Source organism: Lycorma delicatula, chromosome 13, assembly GCF_047948215.1.
Source record: "Lycorma delicatula isolate Av1 chromosome 13, ASM4794821v1, whole genome shotgun sequence".
Taxonomy (NCBI): Eukaryota; Metazoa; Arthropoda; class Insecta; order Hemiptera; family Fulgoridae; genus Lycorma; species Lycorma delicatula.
The window spans coordinates 17,274,478-17,300,992 of record NC_134467.1 but is presented as its reverse complement, the minus strand read 5'-3'; the positions used below and the strand labels follow the sequence as shown (position 1 = coordinate 17,300,992).

Below are 26,515 nucleotides of genomic sequence, written 5' to 3'. Positions count from 1 at the left end.
ACTCTTCATACTCTTCACTCACTACCATACACTTACTGATTTTACAATCACTGCAACCGTGCTGAACTCTGCCTTGCAAAACTACTCACTATTATGATTGCACCAAACATGGTCTCGCAGAATTACTGACTTTGAACTGGTCCCTGGCAGTATTTATATCCCCCCCTTACCTGCAGAACAGTACTTGCCTATGATTGTTTAAGCGTAATAATTTTCATTGTTCGCACCCTTATTCTTATTCTGGTCCAGTAACACTTCTCGAAAAACAGCTTTTGGAGGCACCATTGTCTGTATTACAAACAAAAGACTGTTACTCTGAGAAAACAATCACTTAGTTCCTTCTGGATTCTCTTAATTATTCTTCACTTTCTTTATTCTTAATTTGAAGAAATCCATGGTCCATTATACTGGTTTTGTTACAATATTAATTTCCAGGTACTTCCAAATCAGCTAATTTGGAAGTCGAGAGTTCCAGCGTTCAAGTCTTTAAAGTCTTTGGATACTAGATCGTGGATACCGGTGTTCTTTGGTGGTTGGGTTTCAATTAACCACATGTCTCAGGAATGGTCGAACTGAAACTGTACAAAACTAGACTTCATTTACACTCAGTATATCATTGTCTGAAGTAATATCTGAATCGTAATTCCCAGAGGCTAAACAGGAAAAAGAAACAGGTACTTTACATTACTTTTATACAGATTTAAATACTAAATTGTGGATACTGGTGTTCTTTGACAGTTGGTTTCAATTAATCATCTCAGGAATGGTCGAACTGAAAACTGTACAAGACTGCACTTCATCCTCTGAAGTAATATCTGAACAATAATTACCGGAGGCTGATCAGTAATCCACTGAACAGTAACCCACCAGGCTGATCTAGTGGTGAACACGTCTTCCCAAATCAGCTGATTTGAAAGTTGAGAGTTCCGGCATTCAAGTCCGTTCTTTTTATACAGATTTGAATGCTAGATCGTGAAAAGTATACTTGAAGATAATTCCCGAAGGCTAAACAGGAAAAAGAAAGAGGTACTCTAAATTACTTTTATATAGATTTAAATACTAAATTGTGGATACCAGTGTTATGATATCAGGAATGGTCAAACTGAGACTATACAAGATTACACTTCATTTATATTCATATCATCCTCTGAAGTAATACATTATGGTGGTTCCTGAAACTAAAGAGAAAAAGAGGTACTCCAAGTAAGGAGTGGGGGGGAGGTGCACATTGTGTTAGCAACTCCATCCTAACAAAAGAAAATAGCTACATAAACAAAAATTGGCATGTCAAAAACAAACAAGATCGGGTATGGATGGAAACATACTTTAATCCTGGAATGTGAAAAACAATGTTTAAAACAGAGAAAATGATATCAAACAAAGAGATATCAATGGGAGGTGAGAAGATGAGAGATTACTGGAGACAAATCCATGAAGAGGCTGTAGTGCAATTAAAGAAAAGATTAATTTTTTTTTAATGTTTATGAATATACTATACAATCTTTGCTTAAAATAAAATTTTAAAAAAACTACCACAGCTAGATAACAGAATTGTTTTGTCTATAATCCAACACGATACTAGCCGATTAGATACTAGCCGGCTGGGCGGATCCATCAGCCCGGCTGCTAGCCCTTTGGGGGGAGAAAGGATTATATTTTTTATAGGTAAAGCCATCTGGGCCAGCTTTGCCATCCCAGCAGTAGTCTTTTCGTGGAGTAAATGACATATTGAAGAAATATTTAAACTACAATCTCTGAAAATTTTCTTTATTGATATTCTATCAATTAGCCATGAATATAATCAAATTAATTAAAACTTATTTTGACATATGTTACCAGTGACACCTCATGAATGATAATGTTGCCGCTGAACAATAAAAATAAAGTAAAATGATTTTTCTACTTTTTGTCTGGCAATTCTCAGCTTTAATGAATAAATTTCTTGGTGAACCAACTCTTGAGCAATACTATTTTCCAGCAGTGTTTAGGGATTATCCTTGTGATTTTCTTTATGGTCATTGGGTATGATATTCATTGGTAGAAATCCTTGGTATGAAAACATCTATATTTTTTCCAGTAAGAAATGTTGCTTTTACGATATTTCTTGATAAATTTGATATATAATCAAGCACCATTGCAAAATTTTGATGGCTTCAGATTCCAATGATCCATTGGTGTTGCACAAGGCAGCTGCACACAGCTCCCACTGGAAGCGTTCTGTTGTCAATTTACAAATTATTTTATTTAATTTCTAAACATAAATTTCATTTTTTTAGTCATAAATATAATCAAATTAAAACTTATTTCGACATATACATCTCATAGTCCTGAATATTGACCCTTTAAGATTTGAATTTTAGATGTTAGTAAAAATGACCGCAAGGCAATGACAAACATTTACAACATTAATATATACAGAATGTTTCTAAAATGGTGGGATGGCTATACTTTTTCAGATTCTACTTATATTCTATAAAATATCCTTAGGAAAAATGCAATTTCTCCTTCATTCTCCTGGACACCATTTAAAAAAGATTTATAAAAAATCTATCTAAAAGATACGATTATGTTGAGATATAATGGATTGAAAAATAAACATGGCCGCCATTTTGTAATTTGCAAAGCTATTTAAGTCCTGATGTTTTGATAATTTTATAAGTTTATTACAAAGATGCTTATCAAGTATTAATGTGATTTGTCTATCCAAACTTGATATAAATTTTCATATATAAATAATAAAATGGCGAAAATCACCAAGCTATAATCTAGAACGATTGCCAGAACGAAAATAGATATTGCCAAATGGTGAAAAAAGGGAAATTTTTTGATTTTTCCTTTAGTTGATTGAAACAAAAATTCATAAGTTCTAGTTCCATACTGAAGGTATGGATATTGTCCCCTAAAGTTTGGTTAATGTATGTTTAGTATTGCGGTCGTAAAACAGTTACCAACAGAATTGGTATAATTTTTTATATATAAATATTTCCTAGATATAAAATGGTCATGTATCCTCTTTTATTTTTTGTCTAGAAAAACTGTCAGTTTCCTTTTTTTCTTTTTTACTCTAACATTTTACTTCAGTTACTATTAGACTTACTATTAGTTACTACTATATATATATATATATATATATATATAGTATGTAAACCATTTTAGTTGCTAAGCAATGAATGAAAGCTGTCTATATGATACAGAACGTATATTCCTATTATCTTATTTTGGTTGATGTAGATTTTTATAGGAGTATTATACAACACAAATAAAAATTCTAAAGTAATAAAGAACAAAGAGAAATAAATAAAATAAGTAAATATTTTGAAAGAAAAATTCCTTAAGTCTAATAATAGCCAGTCTCTGTGGCGCGAGTGGAAGCATCTCTGCCTTTTATCGGGTCCCAGGTTTGAATCTTGATCAGGCATGGCATTTTCACACAGAACAAATTGCCAATTCATTTTATCCTCTGAAGCAATACCTTTCCCAAAGGCTAAAAAAAATTCTAATAGTAACTGAAGAAAAATATTTAAAAAAAAGCGGGTGTGTACTTATGTACACATGTAGACATACTTTATACTTGTAAATAAAAATGAATTTTTTTGAGTTAACCAATCAGACATTAATACCATGAATAAAAGTTTGAATAAATAATACTTAAATTAAATAATATTTATTTTGGAACGTAAGTCTTGCCCATCTGATTGAAGTTTGTTGTGATCCATGGCTGTGTCTTGGTGTGATAACTTCATCAAACACAATGTCTTGATTAGATGGGGTTTGTAAGTTTTGAGGTTTCAGTTAATTGCCCTTTTTTTTTTGCTCGCCATTTTCGCATACGTTCTGCTGCTGTTAACGGAACTTTTTTGGTTATATGGTGGTTGAAAAGCCAAGAAGAATTCTGCATATGCATCTCAGCTTCCACAGTAATAAAATTGTGATAATCCTGTGCTGGAGTGGACAAATATGAATTGTCACCAACTTGATTTAGAATATCACTGGAAATAATTTCGTTTAAATTGATAGAAGCCGACTGATGTAATGGTCCAGGAGTCACTACACATGTATCTGAATTTAATATAACACTGGAAGGATCACTTATAGATGTTCTACTTTGTTCTGCAATTTTTTGACGTAGTCTGTAAGCTCGAACACGTTCTGCTGTTTTTTTTTTCTTTTCTGCTTGGTTGCGCTTATTATAATCTTTACATTTCTCCGCATTTGTTTTGGGCATCTTGTAAACTAAAAAAGATTAAAATTACGTTAGAATCTTTCAAATTTTCAGGCAGTTAAAATAATAAATATATATATTATATCAATTTTGCAAAAATAATATTAAATGAGGCGATTTAATAAAAAAACAAATTTGAATATGCTTTATTATTTACATTTTCTAATTCAACATTCACAATATTTATTTTCCTTCAACTATATTTATTAAAATTAATTTTGCAAATTGATAAATTAAGTCAAGATATAATAATAAAATAAATTATCTTATTTATATATATGAGCAACCTTACACAAATAGTACGATTGAATAACTCACTAAAAACTCATGGTGTGTTACATCGGCGTGCACAACTTCCATAACTTGCTGAAAAAACACACCAAAAGAAGTATAACTTCAATAAAAGAAAAAAGCTTTTCTGTGTAATAACCTTACAAACTTCATTACATAAATCCCATTTTTAGGTCAAAATCATTAAAAAAGGCTATAGACTTTTACTGTTAGACAATTGCAGAAGGTTTTAAAGGGCTAAAACTAACAGTTTTGGTTAGTTTTTGTATTTGTACATTATAAAAATTGTACCAAAAAATATACATACAATATTAGACTATTGAGGTGGCCATTAACTAGCTATATCCTGAAGGATTGTCTCATATGGGTTTGCTCCTGCCAGAAGTAATTTACACTACAAATTCACACATATCAATCATCTGTAAATGATTACCAAAATGGCACTTAAAACTTGTTTTAGCTACACCCCACATCCTCCACTGTATTTGTGTATATGCCTGTTACCGGATCAATAAAATTTTGACTACAGTTGACGATCATATTCTTTGTTAGCGGTTCAATTATTATTTTCACTTATAGGTATAAGTGAAACTGGAGAACTGTTTTCAACAGCGTACCAGAAACACTACCAGCATTGTACTTAGGTTAGGCAAATACAGATTCATCAATCTTAACAATCAGAACCAGGACCACCTATTACTAGTGGCGTTGCTAGTAATTTTGCAGCACATACCTCTCACAAATAGTTATTCCATTCCAATCTATAACTATGTTGTGATTAATGCAGTTCACATTTGCAGAACTCTGAGACGTATGCATGCAGCTCCAACAATAGATAAACATTACAATTTTATGATATCCTAACCTTGTATGGTCCAGGTAAGTTTTAGAATGCAGTTGGACATACTGTCAGCACAATTTTTTTGCTCAATGCCACCTTTCATTAGTCAGTTATGCTAAGAATCATTTCATGACTATTGTCACACTGTCTTGTCAGATAAAATATTTACTCTTTGGAAAATAAACACAGCTTTCTTTAAATTTGCACAACTTGTACAGTTCAAAAGTACTGGTTAACACAAGAAGTAATAAGATGAAATTTTGTACACAGATTCTTATACTTGGGCAATTTTACGATGCTTATCTAAACATTTCCCCAAAAATTGAAAAATCTTTATTGGGTATTTTTGAACGGTTTTTTTTACTGTCTTTCTTAGTATAATATCCATGCAACCAACGCACAAAAAAATATTTTGGGACCAATATTGGGAATAGTAGGGAAGGTTACTAAAGTTATTTTTTTGGAATTTTTCTAAGGTATTTGTTAAATAATTTAATAAAGTAATTATTTTACAATAAAATATCATGATTTACCCCCACAAAAAAATTTTTAAACAGGAAAAATAATTACTTTATAATGAATTTACATAATATTTCTAATATGTAAATACAGATATAACTCTACAATGTATGTTATTTTATGTATTTAAAATAAGATTTTAAAATTTTAACAGTTCTTATACTGGATTTAAAAAAAGGAAAATATCCTCTTTTAATTTGCTATAATATTTCTGTTTGAAATGAATGGATATCTATGTAAAGAAAAGAGTAGGTTATCTGAAGAAAATATTTAACGTATCTGTTAATAAGGCCAGCCACAATTTATCAATGACTGTGATAGTATTGTTTATAGCTGTTACAGGCATTGAAGCCTATTAACTACACTGAGTACAAATTCACAACTGAAATTATGAAACATGAAGATTATGGCTTTTGTGATCAAATTGTATTCAGGGATGAGTCAACATTTCATCTTTATTAATAAAAAGTTAACACACAATGTCCATATCTCAGGGTGTCAGTAAAACCCAATAACTTCTTAAGGTGCAAAAGATTGACATATGAAATCTGATGTGAAAAAATTAAAAAAAAAAACATCCTAGAATTCTATTTAATAGTTTTCTTGAAATCTGGAGTTACAAATTATATCTAAGATATAATTTGTATGCTGATAGCAGGTTACAAGAGTGTTGTGGCCATCATCCGCCTTTATATCCAAAAAACACTTAAAACCCACTTTAAAAAACTTGACATCTCTTTAAAAAACATGTTCCTGACCCACAAAGTTTCTAGCGGTGAACTCATCATCGCAAATCAGCTGATTTCAAAATCAAGTGTTCTAAGGTTCAAATCTTAGGTAAAGGCAATTACTTTTATGAATACTAACTTGTGGATACCAGTGTTCTTTGGTGGTTGGGTTTCAATTAACCACACATCTCAGGAACAGTCAACCTGAGACTGTACAAGACTACAATTCATTTACATTCATACATATCATCCTCATTCATCCGCTGAAGGTAATGCCTTATGGTGGTTCTGAAGGCTAAACAGAAAAAGAAAAGATAGCAGAATCTATTCAGCTTGGTGTTAATTTTTCTATACAGATTCAAACATGCAAAATATCTTTTTCAGGTCCTTAAACACTCCCAATCAAGGCATATTTGTCTTCCAGGCTTGTACATATTCCCACTACTTACAGCAGTGTTTCCACAGCCTCATATAACCCTATGCTTATTCTCTTCATTAATCTGCCACAGGCTCTGCCATAACAAAAAATCCTGTTAGCAAGTAGCCAGGCTATTTCATACTGAGGAATAAATCTATCACAAACCTCACTCTTTTCTCTTTCAACATTCATCTCACACATGCAAGAAATGTCAAATAAAAAAATAAAAAAATAACTGCTGATGCGCTACATTATACAACATGCTAATACATCCATTATTTCACTCTTGGCAGACAGCCTCACACAAACATTCTTACTCTCCTTTTATGTTCTTGACAATTTCTGTGACATCATGATTAAACATTTCACACAATTTTATAACTCCCATCTTTTCCACACCCTGGGTCCATCAGATGACCAATAAAACTTCCTTCCACCAGATAATCCAGAATGGGCTGCATCAGTCTTGAATTGCATCAGTGATCTGTTTTTGAGTGCTAGCAGCTTACCCCTTTTCACTCTTGCATCTCGGCACAAAATGTTTATCCACAGCCAGATTCCTTTCAATTTCCACATATAAAAGTAATGTTAATATTCAGTATGGAAGAATGTAAGTAATAAATAATTGATCCATGTCTTCCTTTTTCCTTGTGGGTTAGCCCAATTCACTATTATCTGTCTTGTCACACTAAAATACTGTTATAGAAAACTCACCACGTCACAGCAGTTTTTGTTATTACATTTCAAACCTTTCTTAAAGCACCATTTTCACGAAGAAATGTTATGGAAACAAATACACATGAAATATGTGCAAATACAAGCATGGCTAATTAAATACTATAGATAAGAGAGCCAACAAACAGTACATCCATCTATTTACTACAGTGGGTAGTACTCAACCTCTACACTATACTTACTATGTATGTATGTGTTCAACTTTACAAATTACCTCTCAATTCAAGAAATCTACAACCATTATCAATCTGGTAGAGTTTTATCTTCCTATTATTACTTCTAATGCTGCTGAGATATATTTTATACAATGAACATTTTATGTTAGATGTGGTTGCATTAATTAAATAAAAAATCAAGGTGTTAAGACTGGTATGATAATACCACCATGGGTTCTTTAATAGACTAATAATACTTTCATTTGGTAATCTTGTTAAATGATATGTACATCATCAAAATGTTATCTAAAATGAGACGTTACCTGAAATAATTAAAGATCTACAAATATTTAGGATTAATAGTTCAAATAATTTATGTCCATCCACCAAATATGAAAATTCAATATGTCAAACAGGCCAGTTTTTTTACCAACGATTTATAAGGTTATAATAGAGGTATTTCCTCCCAGTTTAACGGGCAGTGTTAAGGCGAGATTTTTAACATAGTGAATGCACAATATGGTGAAAGGAAATAGTTTAAAGGTATATTATAATAACAGACACTAAATAGACATCTACAGATTGTATTCAAGAATTAAAGGTTAAATTGTATATTATCTTTTGTAAAAAATACTATATTAAAAATCAAATAAAATTAGTTTATAAAAAGTTATACCTTACAATACCATATGGCATTAATATTTAATACAAGTGGCCAGGAAGTCACTGTACCCCTAAAGTTAATGAAAACTATGATATATGTATTTAGAACATACAGTATTTTCATTGGGGACGGTTGTCAACAGTTTTTTATGTCACACACTCTCAGTAAAAAAAAGCTGTGCTAAAATGGCTGACGCGAGTAGTTACAGCATTGAGTAGCAGTTAGAAATAAGCGTTTGAATTCATGAACAATATATAAATCAAAACAATGAAGCTATATTTTGGCAACGCTTTAATAAGCCGCCACTATGAAAAGTAACAATGTTGGCTCTGAATAAGCATGTGTGACTTAAGTCAATGTGGTTAGAAACATGTGCTGCTGTTGCAGTTTCCACTGAATAATCCCCAATGAAATCAACTAAAACTGTCAACTGAACTATATACACTGCAGACTGCACAATGCAAGACCATATGAAAAACGACTTGAATGTTAGGCCATAGTTCATTGATGAACACTTTTCCTGTTTAGCCTCCAGTAACTACCGTTAAGATAATTCTTCAGAGGAGGATATGTAATGAGTGTAAATGAAGTGTAGTCTTGTACATTCTCAGTTTGACCATTCCTGAGATGTGTGGTTAATTGAAACCCAACCACCAAAGAACACCGGTATCCACAATCTAGTATTCAAATCCTTGTAAAAATATCTGGCTTTACTAGGACTTGAACGCTGGAACTCTCGACTTCCAAATCAGCTGATTGGGGAAGACGCGTTCACCACTAGACCAACACAGTGGGTTTATCAGATAAATGGCCTATCAGATACAGACACGGAACATCACTCTGCATCCTGCCAGGCTTTATTAGAAAAATTCCCTGCTGCAGTGCACCATGGAAGAGTACTTTTTATTTTACGTCCAATCGATCTCAGTTCACGTGCCAGAAATGTTATTTTTTGACGAAAGAAAATCCTTATTGTGCGACAACAGTGAAAGAAATCCACCGCACATCATGGTAAGAGCTGGAATGACAGCTCGTCATTTGTTTGAACCGTATTTTTTTGATGGGCCAGTGAATGCACAAACTTATTTAGAGATGGTGAAGATATGGTTAATATCACAACTTCAAGAGAAGGATCTCTTGGAACGAGTATAGTTACAGCAGGATGGAACAACTTCACATTTTGCTCTATAGTCCACATGTTTCTGAATGAAAAATTTCCAGGCTGTTGGATTGGTCACGGTACTCCAACATCACCAGTTTCCATTATCATGGCTACCACGAAGTCTTGATCTCACAACACTAGAAAATTCATTATGGGGAATTATCAAGGGACATGTATCTGCACTTTGCTACACCACAAATTAATAATTGGGTGACACTGTGTGGGACACCTGCTGTTACGTAACACCGGAAATCCTCTGTCACATGTCACAGAGGATGTGGTGATGTTCCAGAGTTGTGCATGCATATGAGTGCAAACGTACAGACCCACTGGAACATTAAAATTAATACTATGTATCAGTGAGTAAATAAAATAAATTATTATACTGAATTTTTCATTTATAACACTACAAATGTTTAGTTCTAACTTTAGGTAGTATGGTGACTTCCCCCGGCCGCCCTGTACAATTAAAAAAATTAAAAATTAAAATTAAAAAATTTCATGTATATAAAAAATGATCAGCATACTCTAATGTAATAAAATACAAAATAAAAAATGGGGTTAGATTTCTCACATTTTCAGGAAAAATAAAAAGAAAAAAGCCTTTCATCATATCTAATTTTAATTTTATGATTCTGCTCTAAGGATTTACCACTGCTTCCCTTAATCGATTTAAGGCAAATGCTGGCGCAGATCAACTTTTATTATTGGTATAGCCTATCTACCTCTACCTGATGAGGTCTTTTTTTATTCTCTCAGAATAAAAAATTAATTTATGTATTTAAAATTATACTTTTTTTTACAAGTTTTATTAAAATAATATAATTTTACCATTCATGACTAATTGTTTCAATAAAAATCTGCCTGAATTTTTTTATTTAAAATAAATTTTTTTTAAATTATTCTCCAATGCTTGATAGCTCAACACAAATTTTTTCACGAATCTAAAAAATAATCTTTACTATAGTTTGAATGTAAAATTGAGATAGTCAATATGCTCGATTTAACAGACCCTGACTTAACAGACTTTCGATTTAAGGACTAGCTTTAAATAAAATATTTAAATTAAAATATAAAATTATAATTTATATAAATATATAACAGCTACAAAATTCTGTCAAATATTCAGAGTTACTGTTCATATAAAATAAGTTTTAAACACAATTTAGGAAAAAAAAAATTTCAGATAGATAAGTGATGCATTAACTGATACATACAATAATTAACATATAATTGGTGTCACTGCAAACTGCCTATACTTATTTCATCAATGCCACACCCATGACATGCAATTGTCAAATGCTTCTTCTAGATTACTGTCCAATGTCTCTCATGTTCACTTGTTACTTAGTGTCGGTCTGGTTGTTTTAGTTTGTTAGAATTCTGATCGTAATTTAGAAGCTAGTTTCTTATATTTTACTTAAAATAAGTACTAAGATCTAAGTTACTTCTTAGATCTTGGCCTAATTGGTAAAATGTCTAATAAGTCTACTGGTGCCATTTCAAAAGCAAACGGTGTTAATTTGTCAAGTCGGACAGAAACTGAAGTTAAGAAAATCAGAGGCTGAAACTAGTGTTTCAAGTTTATGCAAAGAATATGGAATTAAAAACCCGACTTTCATATATTAAAAAAATCAAAAGAAAAGCTCATTAAATGTTAATCAACTTTTTCTTTCATAAATTCATAAAATGAACGAAGCACATAAAATTTATAGCTAATGGTTTATGCAACATCTCAAGTGGAATTAACATCAAAGGTACAGAAATACAAAGTGCAATGAAAAAATTTGCTCTTCGTTTAGGGATGCAAAAATTTGATGCCAGTGATAATCGTTATCCTGATTTCAAAACAAACATGGTTTAAATATCTGATGCATGGGGAAACTGGTAGTGCACCCACAGAAGAACCATTTAAAGTTTGGTTAAATGAACTCATGAAAGATTAATCACTGCAATTGTACCAAATATACAATGGAGACAAAGTAAGTGTATTTTGGAGATCAGTTCCAAAAACACACAAGCTCTAAAGTTAGAAAAAAAAATTTTCCAGGCAGTAAATTAAGTAGATATACTAATCTGCTCTTTTTTGTGTGAACGCACAAAATAAATTAGCACATCCACATGCTTTAAAAAATATTATGCACCTTCTTCCTTTTAATTCTACCACTCAAGAGAAGGATGATTTAATTCAAGCATTTTCGAAGATTGTTTTTTTAATAAATTTATTACTTAAAAATACCAGCTGAAAACATGAAAGTCATTTTAATTTTGGAAAAAGCACCTGCACAACCTCTTCCAGAGAAGCATATAAATTATGTTAAGAGGAGGAGAAGGAGAAGGAGGAGGAGGATTTAATTGTAAACAAGTACAAAAAAGACAGTCTCCAGGACTGGCTGACAAGTGAAAACTTCAAATAATGAATACCAATTAGTGGTTTATAATTATATTTGATTATATTACAATTTCTAACTTGTGCTAATTTTATTAAAACTTATTTAAATGATTGTATAATGAATTGAAAAATATTAACAAAATTTTATTTATTAATTATTGTTAACAATAATAAAATATTTACATAATAATGATGTGTATTATAGTTCTGAAATGTTTACATTATTTGTATTTTCAAGTTCTAAAAATGAAAATTGGTTTGTGGTAAACTGAGGTATGAAATACTCTAAATGAAATTTATCCAAATATCTTGTAAATACTGCATCTATCGTTGTGCCATATCTTGTACTTATTTTTGATAAATGACAATCGTTTTGACATTGTTATATATACATACATAATACCATAACATTATGCTGTATATGCTTTTTGAATATGTTGCACTTAACTGAATTTAAACAATTTTTTTATTATTATGAGTACGTATTGAAATAATTCATATAAACTAACACTGACATATAATAAACAAACATTTCAATATATCTATGTATATAAGCACAACCAAGAAGCAAAGTGGTATGGCTAACTATAATTCACAGTCTATCTTTACCATACACTAATCTATACATATATGCATGTATGGGCATGTATATTGATATAGAGGGAGAATTATTGTGAATCACCGGCAGTTTTTTCTCCCACCTCCCATCCTCCACTACTACATATTATACTATACACTCATATGTGTAAAGATTAAAGATTTTGATTATGAGTCTGACAACGTGCCTAAAGAAGTTTTCACATCAAAAAAAGTTGTAAATAGTATTTTCAGAAATAAATGGAACATCTACTACGGTTGATGGTCCTGCAATTTGTGAAGTATGAATTGTATGCAACTGCTGAATCCTGTGCTTATCTCTGGGAATTTATGAATGTTCAACATCTACGGTTGACGGCTCTGCAATTTGTTCCATCGTGTGCTTATTAAATCTTTTTTCTATTTTGTTTTCATTAGAAAGTTTCAATTTTTTTTTATCTCTGTGTTTTCGTACACGTAATTTTGTTAATTCTTTTTCGTGTTTTTTTTTTTCATCAGACATTTCTGATTGTGAAGAATTGCTCTTTTGCCTTTCTCTATATCGCTGAACACGCAATCTTGATAATTCGCTAGAATGTTCATTTTTTTTAGAAAATTTTCTGGCATGCCTTTCTCTATACCGCTGGTTACGTAATCTTCTTAATTCTTTTGAATGTTCATTTTTAGCTATTACTTTGTCACTATTTTTTTCATTATTACTGTCATTCTCTTCATGATTTCCTTTTTTGAATATATTATAAGTCAAATTTTCATCTTCACTTTCATTGTCAGTACCTCTTTTGCAGCTGTTTATTAAACTATAACATCTATCTTCATTTTCCTCCATAACTGATCCTAATAAAATATTTTTTTTAAATTATAATAAAGCTCTGTCAGAATATATGTACTATAACCTATTATAATATTTTACATGCGCAATTCTCCGTGAATTAAATGTATACAAAGGAATTTATTACGCATTAATTTGTTCAATTTAAAAATACGCAGTAGTGTAAAAGAAAATGTTTGAATTTGCTGAATTTTAAAATGTACAATATAGATAGTGTGTCTTGGTTAGTTCTCTTAAAATGCAAGAGATAGCATTGATTATATATGTTTAGCATCTTTTTTCCTCATGTTCCCATGTAATTTGTTGTATGTATGTACAAAAAATTCTGACAACACGCCTGAACAAGTTTTCACTTCAAAAAACTTGTTTCAAATTTTAAAAATTATTCAATGAAGTCTGCAATTTTAATTTAAATGATGCATGGAATTCACTGAAAAAGACAACTTTGGTGCATCCCTGGGGTAAACTGTTCGTTCACAACTTGTATGAATGTTGAACCCGAATTGAAAATTTATCTCGCTGAAGCTGAAGACCTTCACAAAATGTTCCAGAAAAAAGCAGAGACTGCAATAACCAAAGATTATGTGCAAGAATGGCTGTAAGAAATGGTGATCCTGGGTTCCAGATTAATGGAGATAGCTGATGAAGTCATTTCAAAGAATGACAGCAATTCTGATGATTCATGTGTTGATTTAAGGAACTTCTTATCAATAAACATCACTTCAGTACACAAAAATCAGTAATAGGAACACATTACTGTTTTACTTTCTGGGTTCATTTTTAATTTTCCTAAATTTTTTATGGTATAATTCAAGAATTATAATTTTTGTGTATTAGTGACTTTTTTAGTGAGATGTGGGTTTACATCGTACTAAAGAGAGACCACCTAAGTTCTACTATATGGTTTTTTATTTTTACTGTTTATTACACTTATTATTACTGATTAAGTTACTGTCTTTTTAAGTTGATGCTCCATTAAACCGAGCATTGACTATAATATAAAAAATATATCAACAACTACTTAAAAAATTATAAAGAAATGATTTCCCATAGAATCATAAAAGATATAAACATACTTTATGAAAAATGAACATATTAACTTTATTAATATGTTTATGAATAGAAGATTTCTTACAATCATTAACAGTCAAATTCTTTTGTATGCATTTTGGAATAGCCATTCACATATTTCCATAAAGCCCATCATTAAAGTATACCTTAACATACATTACAATCAAATTTTTCTCATTATGTAATACAACTAATAGACTTTGGACAAAATTACGTAGACTGCTCTTTTGTATGAATATTATTAAGATGTCTCTTTAAAGACTTACTACAACTTAAAGACTTTGAACAAAGTTTACAATCGTATTTCATCTCTTTAGTATGTACATTATCAATATGGGTGCGTAAACTAGAACTAGCAGTAAAAGACTTTTGACAAATGTCACAAATGTAACTCTTTTCTTTGGTATGAATATTAAAATGTTTCTTTAAAGCTGAACTTTGACTGAAAACCTTTTGACAAAAGTTACAAACGTAAGTTTTCTCTTTGGTATGGATAGCATTAATATGTACGCGTAAACTAGAACTAGCCGTAAAAGACTTTGAACAAAGATTACAATCGTATTTTATCTCTTTATTATGTACTTCATTAATATGTTTCTTTAATTTAAAAATAAATTTAAAAGATGCCTGACAAATGTCACAAACATGATTTTTAACTTTGGTATGAACATTATTAACATGATTCTTTAATTGTCCGTTATAATTGAAAACCTTTTGACAAAAGTTACAAACATAAGTTCTCTCTTTGGTATGGGTATTAATATGCATGCCTAAACTAGAACTAGAATTATAAGACTTATTACAAAAATTACAAACATATTTTTTCTCTTTAGTATGCATATTTATGTGTTTTTTTAAATATCTACCTAATTTAAAAGACTTTTGACAAAAAGTACATACATATTTATTACCTTTAGTGTGCTTATTAAGATGTTTTTGTAAATTATAATTACTAGTAAGAAATTTCGAACAAAAGTTACATTCATATTTCTTCTTATTCATGTCAACATTAACACTCTTACTTAAACAATTTTCTGTTCTTTCTTGGATGGTTTCTTCAGCCTATAAAATAAAATAAAAAATGTTTAAAAATCCAACTGGACATAAGTATATAATGCAATCTGACTACAACCAAAAGAAGCTCTATGAGATACCCTATATAGATTACAAAATGCCTAACAAAACAATTCTCATTTTTTCATGGTTGGTTACCCAAAGTCATTACCTAATACTTTATTGAAAACAATAATTTACTAAATAGACAATATTACACAATTGTCAGAAATCAGGCTTTTTTTGGTTGAAAGATAGATATGAATATAGAAGAGGGGAACAATAGAGTATATAAGCATACCACTTATAAAAAATCAAGAGGTCTTATAAATTCACTCTGGCTTGAAAAAAAAATTTAATCTGATATAATTTTCAATAAATAACGTTTCAATATTATTTAACATAAACAATGATCTATAAAATAATACTTTATTCATACCTATGAAAAAATTTAATAAATGATATTTTTGTATTTACATGTGTATTTTTTTAACCCAAAATTGCTAAAAAAAAATTGGGTGCAGCTTATGTTAGAGATATTAGATCCACAGGCCACTTTAAAAAATTTATTTCAACAATGCAACATTTGAAACATATTTTATGAACAATATACAACACCATTTTGCTCTTATCTAGCCCCACTTGTCAGTTGACTCCTCATTCTGCTGTATTCCTCGCTCTCAAATGATACTTGCCATATTATTTTTTACTAGTCTTCAGTGCCATTCATCAAAATTCTTTGTGAAAATTTCATGTACTGAGTTTATATGCAGCCAAGATTCACTCACAGAATTGAGATAATGAAACTTTCTTTAATAGAACTGCACCTCCAGTTGTGAAAAAACATCACAAATAAGCCTATTAATGGAAATGTTAAGTAGTTGTAAAGTGGCAGTCATCCCTCCTGGTATCACAACCATGTAAGCACACTTATGTTTCAACCATGATGTTCATAAGCAATAAAAGGTTTTTTCACAGCCTGAGTTGCATTCTTCCCTTTTTTGTAATATTTCAAAATTTACTGAGAAATTTTTTTCTTTTCACACATTTTAATAAACCAATATGTCACACAACCTGTATAAAAATACTCCATGATATGTCTCCTTTCAAACACATTTGTTCCCAAATTTGATTAATATTATCAGAGTATGGAATCCCCTAAACCATCTACCAAGGAAAGTACAGTTTTTCCAATTCTAATATATATATATAATGTTAATGAAGTATGGGAATCTTTATAGTAATATATATATAGTATGTATAGTATATAGTAAATATATATAGACAGATATATATAAAAATGAAAATAAGGAAGTGTTCCAGTCTGAAAATGATTATTTTTTGTTAAGAGACTACTAACCATACCCCAAAGTGCGGAAAAGGGGTTACTAAAAAACTGTAAATAGATAGGGTCATTAAAAAAGGCATTAAAAAATAAAATTGTTAATATAAAAAACTTTCAGAAACAACAAACCTAATAAAAAATGAGACCATTTAACATTTTTCTCAACTAAAGTGATTTACAGTACACTCTGACACCGGTCACCTGAATTCTGTATATTCAAGCTCAGTTACATTTAGAAAAAAAACTCCCAAATTCTCCTACTTTCCCAGAAATTGAAAAAGCTATCTTATAAACACAGTAGTAGCAATCCAATGACAAAAAAAAAAAACTAAGGGAAATGTAGCCAATTAAAGTCTAAAAATATATACATTATTTTGAATTTAAACTTTTAATAAAATAATTACAATAAAATTTCATTACACCACCCAACTCCGAAAAATCATTCTTACTTAATTTTATCAATTTCAGGCGTGGTTGTGCAATTTGGAAGCAAATTTTTTTCTGAAATGGGATAATCATATAATGAGATGATCATGTGAAGTGATCAAACAAGACAGAAATGACGTTTAATTTCATTTCTTGACGTTTAACCCAGGGACCCTAAAAAACCAAAAAAAATTGGGGGTAAACATGCCAACATTACTTTTGATAAGATAAACCAGTTTTGATGAAATTTTGCACAGAATTTTGTGTATATGGTGCAATTTGTTGGTAAAAGGTTGAGATAAGTATCTCCTGGATGTTGTGTGATAAATGTTTGTGGTTAATTTTCTCAAAATTTTGCCAACATCACTTCACATGATCATCTCATTATATGATTGTTACCCCATTTCAGAAAAAAAAACCCGTATCCCATTTCTTGACTGATATCATACTTTACTTCTTTCAGTATTGCTCTAAACCTACGATGTCAGGAAAGTAAAAATTGTAGACAGTTATGTTAAAAAAATTTCACAAACAAATCTAACATAATGACAATTATTTTTTTTAATCGTAATCAAAAATCTTTTACAATATTAACCAACTATTTGATTGATAGATCAATAGTATACAGTTATCAAGTTATAACGTATTTATATATATATTTTTTTATATATATATATATAAAACTGACCTAACACAACAGAATGTAAATATAACTGATAATATTAAACTCACATGACTAGGTAATTCGACCTCTTCTGTCTTGAACTTTTGTAAATAATCATCATCTATATCAATTTCTTCGGTTTTCACATTATCATTCACCTGTGACAGACTCTCAACATTTAATGAAATGTCCAATTTCTATGTATAAATAAAAATTGAAAAAAAATCTGAGCAACTAAGAAAAACAACCTAACCTAACACTCCTGCACAAATTTCAACCTTCAACCATCCACACATACAATGGCCACTAATATTAACAGTGTCTTTCCATTAATATAGCACAACATTCATAATCAATAGCAACTAACAACGTCCCCCCTAACTTTATGAAAAAAGTAAGAAATACGTAACGAAATGCAAGCACACAAACATTCACTCACCTTAGTAATATGGTACTAGCAGAACATTGATTTTCTCATCAGAAACTACTAACCTAACCTGATCTAAACAAAAATTAATGTTGCAGGTGGCCAGAATGTTACAATGCCCTGTGTAATTTGTTCAAGCATGTTTTACAGGAATACTTCAATCACAAAAGCTCATCCAAGTGTGAGTCTAATTCTCTTAAGAGCTGAACTGCTAATCCACAACCCTTTAAATTTTCTGGTACACTGATCCTCAAAATAACTCTTCAAAGATAACTGTTAATTGGAAAATGTTACCCTCCAGCCATGTCCCCTTCTCCAAATTTACTTTGCCACTCCTACAGAATCTCCCTCTGTTCTGCTTCTTGGAAAAAAAAACTGCATTTTGCACCCAAGTATAATCAATCATCTAAAATCCAGCTCTAAGGAAATTACTATCTTTCCTTTACTATAAATAGCATATGTTAACTCTACAACTGATACCATACTATACAGCAAAGGTTGGCAACAGTTTTGTCAGTCTTAGGTGTAAAATCAAAAGTTATTGGGGGCACCACATTATTATTACACAATAAGCAGATATATTTGCCTTAAAAAAATCAAACAAAATTGTTCTTCCCAGTCCAACATTAAAACAAATTCTTTTTCTTTTACAATTATTCATAATGGGTTATGTATAAAATCCATTTAACCAATACAATGAGTATTTGATAGCAAAAAGCGCAACGACTATATTGCATGATATCTTGCGTCAATAATAATTCAAAATACGGTAATATACTACCAAACTTATCAGAAGCAAGAATATTAGGAATATTCTTGCTTATATTAGCACATAGATGTGCTAAGCAGCAAGTGTGTCAGTGTATGACCTTAATTGCTATTTGCTGACACTGAGCTTGCGTTAATTACATGGTCTTATGAACGCGTGATGCCAATATGGTTATTGGACTTAGTAGAGTGTAATATAGTGTAGGTGTATAAATCTCATTGACACCATGGAACCCATAGGTGCCGTGATAGGCGCCTGCTATATAGCAATCAACATGAAAACAATCACTAATAAACAAATATAAGCTTTTTATCAATATACAAATACATATGAATATTATTAGAAAAACGTACATATCCCCATACCTTATATTACATTTACCAAATAAAAATAACACATCAAATACAATTAATATTACAATCAGAAAAATTACAAATAATCATGAAATTAAGGGAAACTAAGATGTAATTAACAATAAAGGCTAGAATTTAAAAATAAAGTTTGATATCGAATGAGGAAAGAGTTACATCTATCTCAGCCCTGAAATTTTATTTCTTGGAAGCCATCATGGATTAAGAGAACAGCCATAATAAATTAATATTTATAAATTATAATATTATAATTATAATATGTAACAACCAATATATATTACACCAATAACAAATATTAGAGAAGTTATCCTGACAAATAAATTGCAAGTCCATTTCTGAAGTCAAACTTATTTGAACAACATAGGAAAATCCTATGTTGATTATTATATAAAAAACTAAAATTTGTCATTAAAAACTTGAATTTTACATTAATTATATAATAAAAATAGTACTTTACCCTTTCAGTTTTAATTTTAAAATAGTCTGTTTTATTAAATTCAGTCTCATCAACTGCAAGAGGATCTGTTGTATCAATTTCCTGAAACACAAAAAAAAAGCTGGCCTAGTATTGCATGACTTTCTTAGACATGCTGGTCAAATATAACTTAGTAGTAATGTAATAATTACTTTTTTGAAAGTAATGAAAAAAAATTGTTTCATTTTTTTTGAGTCTGGAATATAATATGGCTGCCAGAGCTACATTAATGTTAATAGCCCTTACAGTGCTTCTTTCACTACCCTCCATAGAAAGTAATATGGAGGAGTCAATCACATCAGCAATTGCGCAGGCCACAAACCCCTGGAAATGTCATTCACCAGACATTTTCTAAAAAAAATCATTGACCTGTTAACTGTGTTCCCTGTGGCACCATCTTGTTGGAACGCCATTTTTATAAGGGTTGTAAGTAATAAATTTGCTTTTAAAGTCAGTTTTCTCACTTACATATGTGTCCGTACCGTTTACCAAAATTAAATGTCTGTACAATATCCCAATGGCAAGTTTTTCAGCCCATTCTTTAACACAAAAGCATGAGTGAAATGTTTAGCTTATTTGGACATAGGTCATCTTTCCTCAAATGAAAGCTGAAACAGAATTTTATCTGGGAACAAAACTTTTTTTTGATGGAAATTGGTATGACAACAGATCAGATTTGACAGCAACATTATTCAATAAGAAAAATATGAGGAACTCTTAAAATGCTAAACAAAAAATTAAACAAGACAAATGGAAATTTTCTTTAAATTTTCCATGGTAAAATACTTTTACCATAAGTGAATGGGGAATGGTTCCATTTAAATCGATTCATGTATAACATTTTTAATTTCCAGTAAACTGCTGCACAAACTTTACTGTGTCTCAACATTTTCTCAAAAGTTGAAAAAAATATTTATATACTAATTTAAATATGCAAAGAAAAATCAAATTTGCTAATATAAATAAATTACCCCCATTTTTAAACATGTCCGTCTGACAACTTTCCTGTCCCAGACAAACATCTCCTGATGGTTTACTAGATTTTAAATATTTTAAGCAAGAATCAATAAAGCATAAAAAAAAAATCAGCCGTCCCAAATGACATAATTGCAATATCTATTTTACAAAGTAATCCAGATTAGTGAAACATATTCTCATGGTTTGCTACCAGACAAAGGATTAATGAAGAAAAATAATGCTGAATCATACAATAATTTTTAGATTCAACACAATAAAGTAATTTTATCTTGTACAATGAAGTAGTACATTTAATACATAAATATATTCTTTCATCTCAGATTAATGAATAAATATATATAATCTTACTATAAATAATTATAAATAAAAATAATCTTTACCAATTCATTTTTAATTTTCAAATTTTCTGATTTAATAAAGTTTGTACCATCAATTGCAAGAGGATCTGTTTCAGTAGCATCATAATTAACATCAAGGGGATACTTTTTCATTTGCGATGAATCAATTTCCTGTAACATAAAACCACAAATTTAATGCTATAGAGTTAACAAAATATGACAAATATGATTTCATGTATTTACAAAAAAGAAAAAGAAAGTAAACTTACATCCTCACATGTATAACCACTTTCACTCATATGATGTGGTAAAAACAAAGATATAGTTTCTTCCATTTTAATTTGTTCAGACTCAATTTTAATTTCATTAATGGTAGAAGTAGTTTGGTAAACTGAAGTGTAATTTACAGGTGCACTCATTATCTAAAAGCAAAAATTATTATTATTATTATTATTTAAAACAATAATAAACTGTAAAAAACAATATATGTAATAAAACCTCCAAACCTCTTGTAAATCTATTAATGTTGTTTCAACAGTAATGCTACACTATATACTCCCATGAAATCACATAAGTAGTTAACTTGTGTATTTAAATGTAACCAAAACTGAACACATTTATTTTATAGAATACAATACTTTTAATGTGATAAAAATATTTATATTAACAGTCTCATCACTGTGGCAATTTTATGTATCAATAAATAATTTTACACAATATGAATTTAACAAATAATTACACAATGTTGTCCTGAATAAATGAACAGTACAGGAAGTATAAATTATGAAGTTAATCATTTATGATTTAACTAATGTAATATAAACAGTATGTATAACTACGCATTCATATGTATGGTGTTAATACTCCGTAACAGTTGTTGGAGACCTGATATGAGTCACAAATTGCTACTGAAAGTGGCAGAGCCATTTTCAAGATAACACATCCTATGCCTCAGTTACTAAGAGAAATGGGGGATGAAATATTTCCCATTAGTTTTTTCAGTGAACCCAATACAAAAATTAAAATAAAATAAAAAAATTAAAAATAGATAATAAAATTAGCCTGTCAAGGATTTTAATATTTAATATTATAGATTTTAATATTTTAATTTTCACTGTATTCACCACAGGACTGGCTGCATTTAGCGTACTTCATTGCTCTCAGAGAAGGCACTCTGAATAGTATTCTCATGTACCTTGGGTGCTCTAAATGCGTCACAGATGTAAAAGAGACTGAGTACATAGTGTAAAGCTACGCATTAATGACCCTTTCTATTTTGAAAGAATGAATTACATACTACTCCAATGTAGATGAGAATATGCAGATGCTTACATACTGGAAAAAATTAGTGTTCTTTTCTATTAATTTTTAAATTTACTTCTATTCAAATAACACGAGTGCATTATACGTATTTTAATTCTGCAGTAAAAACATACAGGTTTAGCATAACAAACCTTATGAAAAAAACCACAAACAATGAAAGCATCTAAATAGGCAATTTAAAATCGAAGTCTAAGAGTATAGTATTACATTAAACAAAACTAATCGAAAAAGGTGAAAATAGTTTCAACAACATCTAAGAGAAAGAAAATACTTTTTAATTGTTAAACAAAAAAGGCAAACACAAACAAGAAAGCAGACAGAGATAAACCATTACAAGAACTAAAAGAGAGAACACCAACTAAAAGAACTTTTAAACTTTTAAAACTTTAAGAAAAACCTAATAAACAAAGCAAAAAAGTACAATAACAGGTGTCTCTAGAACTGATATTTTAAATTTAAACAATCTTTTTTTATGGTAAAACCAAAGTACAGATTTTTATATGCTGTTGTCAGTAAACATTGAGGTTAAATTATGGGAAAGTACACAAACAGTGCATAGAAATTGTAAAATATAACAGGTTGATGAATTTCCAAAAATAAATCATCTTTAGCGATAAGGCAACTTATTCTTACCAACTTTGTCAATAAACAAAATTGTCAAATTTTCAGATCAGAAAATCCAAAAAATCCTCAATAGCTCATGGGTTTGGTGTAGATTTTGGGCTGGGGGACTGACTGGACGTTATTTCTTTGAAAATGAAAATTGTAATGCCATTACCATCAACAGAGTTCAATATAATGAAATGATTTCAAACTTTTTATGGCCTAAAATTAATGATATGGATGTGGGAAGACTGGTTCCAACAAGACAATGCAAAACATGCCACACTGCCAATGAAACCATGCAGTTATTTCAAGAAGAATTTAATCGTCATGTTGTCCTGCAGTGAGGTGATGTGAATTGGCCGCCATGATTATGTGCCTAGACACCATTTGTAGTTTTTTTTTTTAGAGTATCTTAAAACTAATCAGTAAACCACAAATAATTAAAACATTTTAATAGATGAATGGATTTTAATAAATATTTCAGTTTTTAATGTAATTTATAGAAAATAATCATTGTGGGGAAACTAAATCTCACAACATTTCAATTACTATACTTCCTCATGGTGAGCCTGAAGTAAAATTAAATCAAAGGTTCTCTTACTACCAACCAATTTTCTTTCTGATTTCTAATAAACAGTATAACAGCATTCAGTGTAACTATGTTTCTAAAAAAAAATCCAATTTTAGCAATGAAAATACATCTAAGTTAAAAGCTATAAAATAAAATATTACACACAATTGCAATATTCTACAATAAATACTGAAAATTTCACGGAAAATTTGCGTTAATACTTTTTTCTCATTGGCTAATATTACATTGTAAAATGCATTATGGATTCACATAATAATGATAATAATAATAATAATAATAATAATAATAATAATAATAATAATAATAATAATAATAATAATAATAATTTAGATAATTATAATTATGGATTTAACGTTGTCTTCAGACCAGACTAAACTGTTTTCCTGTCAAGTTTCTACATGCACAATAAAAATGTTTACTGTAATTCATGTTGGGAACAAAAGTTTCTTTTAAACGATCAATTAGACTTAAAATTGTTCACCTTCATTTATCTTATGGATGTAAGTACATCTCCCCTTTATTTATTGACCAATAGTATTACTGTTAAATTTATATATTACTGTTACTGTCTTCATCTTTAGAATTTTGTCTCTTGGTTTTTGTATTTACCTTTTTCATTGCATGTACTCTTTAGTTTAGTTGTTTTCTAACACATGAGAAAGGTTCAGTGAACCAAAAGCAACTATTGTAAGTTTTAATAATAATTTTGTGAAAATCAAAGAATATTAAATCATGTGCTATTTCATTACAAACATAAAAACTTAAGTCCAGAATACAAATACAAACAAAAAAATTGTTTCTACTACGTCAAAATTAAATAACGTGATATAGGTTAGGTAGGTAAAAGAAATCTACAGAACAATTTCCACCTTTTATCAGCTTCACGAAGAATCCATTTGATAAACTTCAAAATTTTTTCTACTTCAAAACATCTCTATTTAATAATTAGTGCATTTTCTACGTTTTAGGAATAACTGACTATTGTTTTGAAAGGTGACAAAAATAAATATAAGTATAGTGATTTAATGGGTTTTAAAGTATTGTTTTTAGTAACAGTTTTAAAATTCATTAAAAATGCAGGTCTGCAAATTACTTACACACAAATCAAATGATAAGAAACATTCTACCTAAAACATATTTAAATACTGATAAATGAACTGCAAGGACATAAAGGCTACGATATTAACGCGCAAAACTATGCGACCGATTCAACATTGAAAATTATTTTTATTCATTTAAATTCAAAATATTACAAATTACTTACGTTACATAAAAAATTCAAACTGCAACCCAACAAAAATTCAAACGACTAACAACTAGCATCTTAACCTCACATCAAGCAGCTACACACATGAGACAGTTTAATTTGATGATACCAACACACACACACCCACGTATTCATTTTAATAAAAATAATAAAATAATACTAGCTGACCCGACAGACGTTGTCCTGTACACACGTCTTTAATTCGAAAATTTCAAACTTTTTTGAATAAGCTGTAACAATCTAGACAGTTTAGATGAAAATTATTAAAAAGTTATTACAATACCTAACGTCATTACATGTAAATTTATCACAATTCGACCAATCGATAGCGTATGAGTATGTGTATACTGTATTAGTGAAGTGAAATGTAAAAGCTGTGTTAAAAACTTATACATTATCCGTCGAGTGTTTTTCTACTCTTCTATTTAATCGACGACGATCATAGACCAATTGCGCGTTTCGAGTACGTCGACCAATATTTCCTCCTCTTTTACGAAGACGTGGCATTTTTCTGTAAAAATAAAATACTGTAAATAATACACAACGAATATGAGTAACTTATTGAAGATGAGATTTTAATTAACTGAAAAGATTTATTGTACCAAATTTTAGATAAAAAACGTGTAATTTTATTTTTGCTTTTTTTTATTTAATATTTCCAAAAAAGAATAATTTTTAATAAAAGCAATTGAAAAAATTCGTTATGAAATCAATTAGCGTTGTTAATCAACGCACGTGTAAATTTGATAAAAAAATTATATTAAACTAGCGCGGACCCAACAGACGTCTGACGTGGCATTGTTCTGTAATAAATGCATAACACAAATAAAATTAACTTATTTAAGTTAAAATTAGCAGGGATGCGAATGAAATTTCATTTAATATGACTATTTTCAGTTTGTGATTGTATTATTGTAATGGGTTTAATGATTTAACTATGTGTAGTATGGTTAATATATTTATTTTCACTAAATATTGAGATGTCTGATGAAAATTGAATTAAAAAATCGAAACGTCGTAAAATTATAATTAGTGTAATTAATAAATTTTCATCCACATTATTGCTTAAGATCAATCTAAAAAAGTACTTTATACATTTTTTTTTTTATTTAATAATTTTGAAGTTTCATAACCATGTGATAGCTTAATCAATCAATTAATAAAAAAAATGAAAGCACTGTAAAAAAAAGCAAGGTAGTTAAAATTTTAGTAGAAATTTCTCATTCTTTAATTTAACATCTATTTTACCAAATTTCA

General features: G+C 29.7%; 1 protein-coding gene across 5 annotated transcripts; it reads right to left on the bottom strand.

The window, feature by feature from the left end:
* Positions 1 to 1,591: 1,591 nt before the first annotated feature.
* LOC142333587 (uncharacterized) lies at positions 1,592 to 25,749 on the bottom strand. Of its 5 annotated transcripts, XR_012758641.1 has the most exons (8): positions 25,256 to 25,413; positions 21,740 to 21,892; positions 21,513 to 21,641; positions 20,137 to 20,217; positions 18,181 to 18,270; positions 15,536 to 15,686; positions 3,688 to 4,233; positions 1,592 to 2,217 (listed from the first exon to the last, which is right to left on the bottom strand). XR_012758641.1 is itself a non-coding variant. In XM_075380902.1 (7 exons), exons 2-7 carry the CDS (start codon positions 21,887 to 21,889, stop codon positions 3,761 to 3,763), a joined length of 1,074 nt encoding a protein of 357 aa, XP_075237017.1. In that variant the 5' UTR covers positions 21,890 to 21,892; positions 25,256 to 25,413; the 3' UTR covers positions 1,592 to 3,760. The 5 variants fall into 5 exon arrangements, 4 of the variants coding, with proteins under 4 accessions (XP_075237017.1, XP_075237016.1, XP_075237015.1 ...); XM_075380902.1 differs by having other exon boundaries at positions 1,592 to 4,233; XM_075380901.1 differs by lacking the exons at positions 1,592 to 2,217; positions 3,688 to 4,233; positions 25,256 to 25,413 and adding exons at positions 12,193 to 13,558; positions 25,542 to 25,749.
* Positions 25,750 to 26,515: the final 766 nt, after the last annotated feature.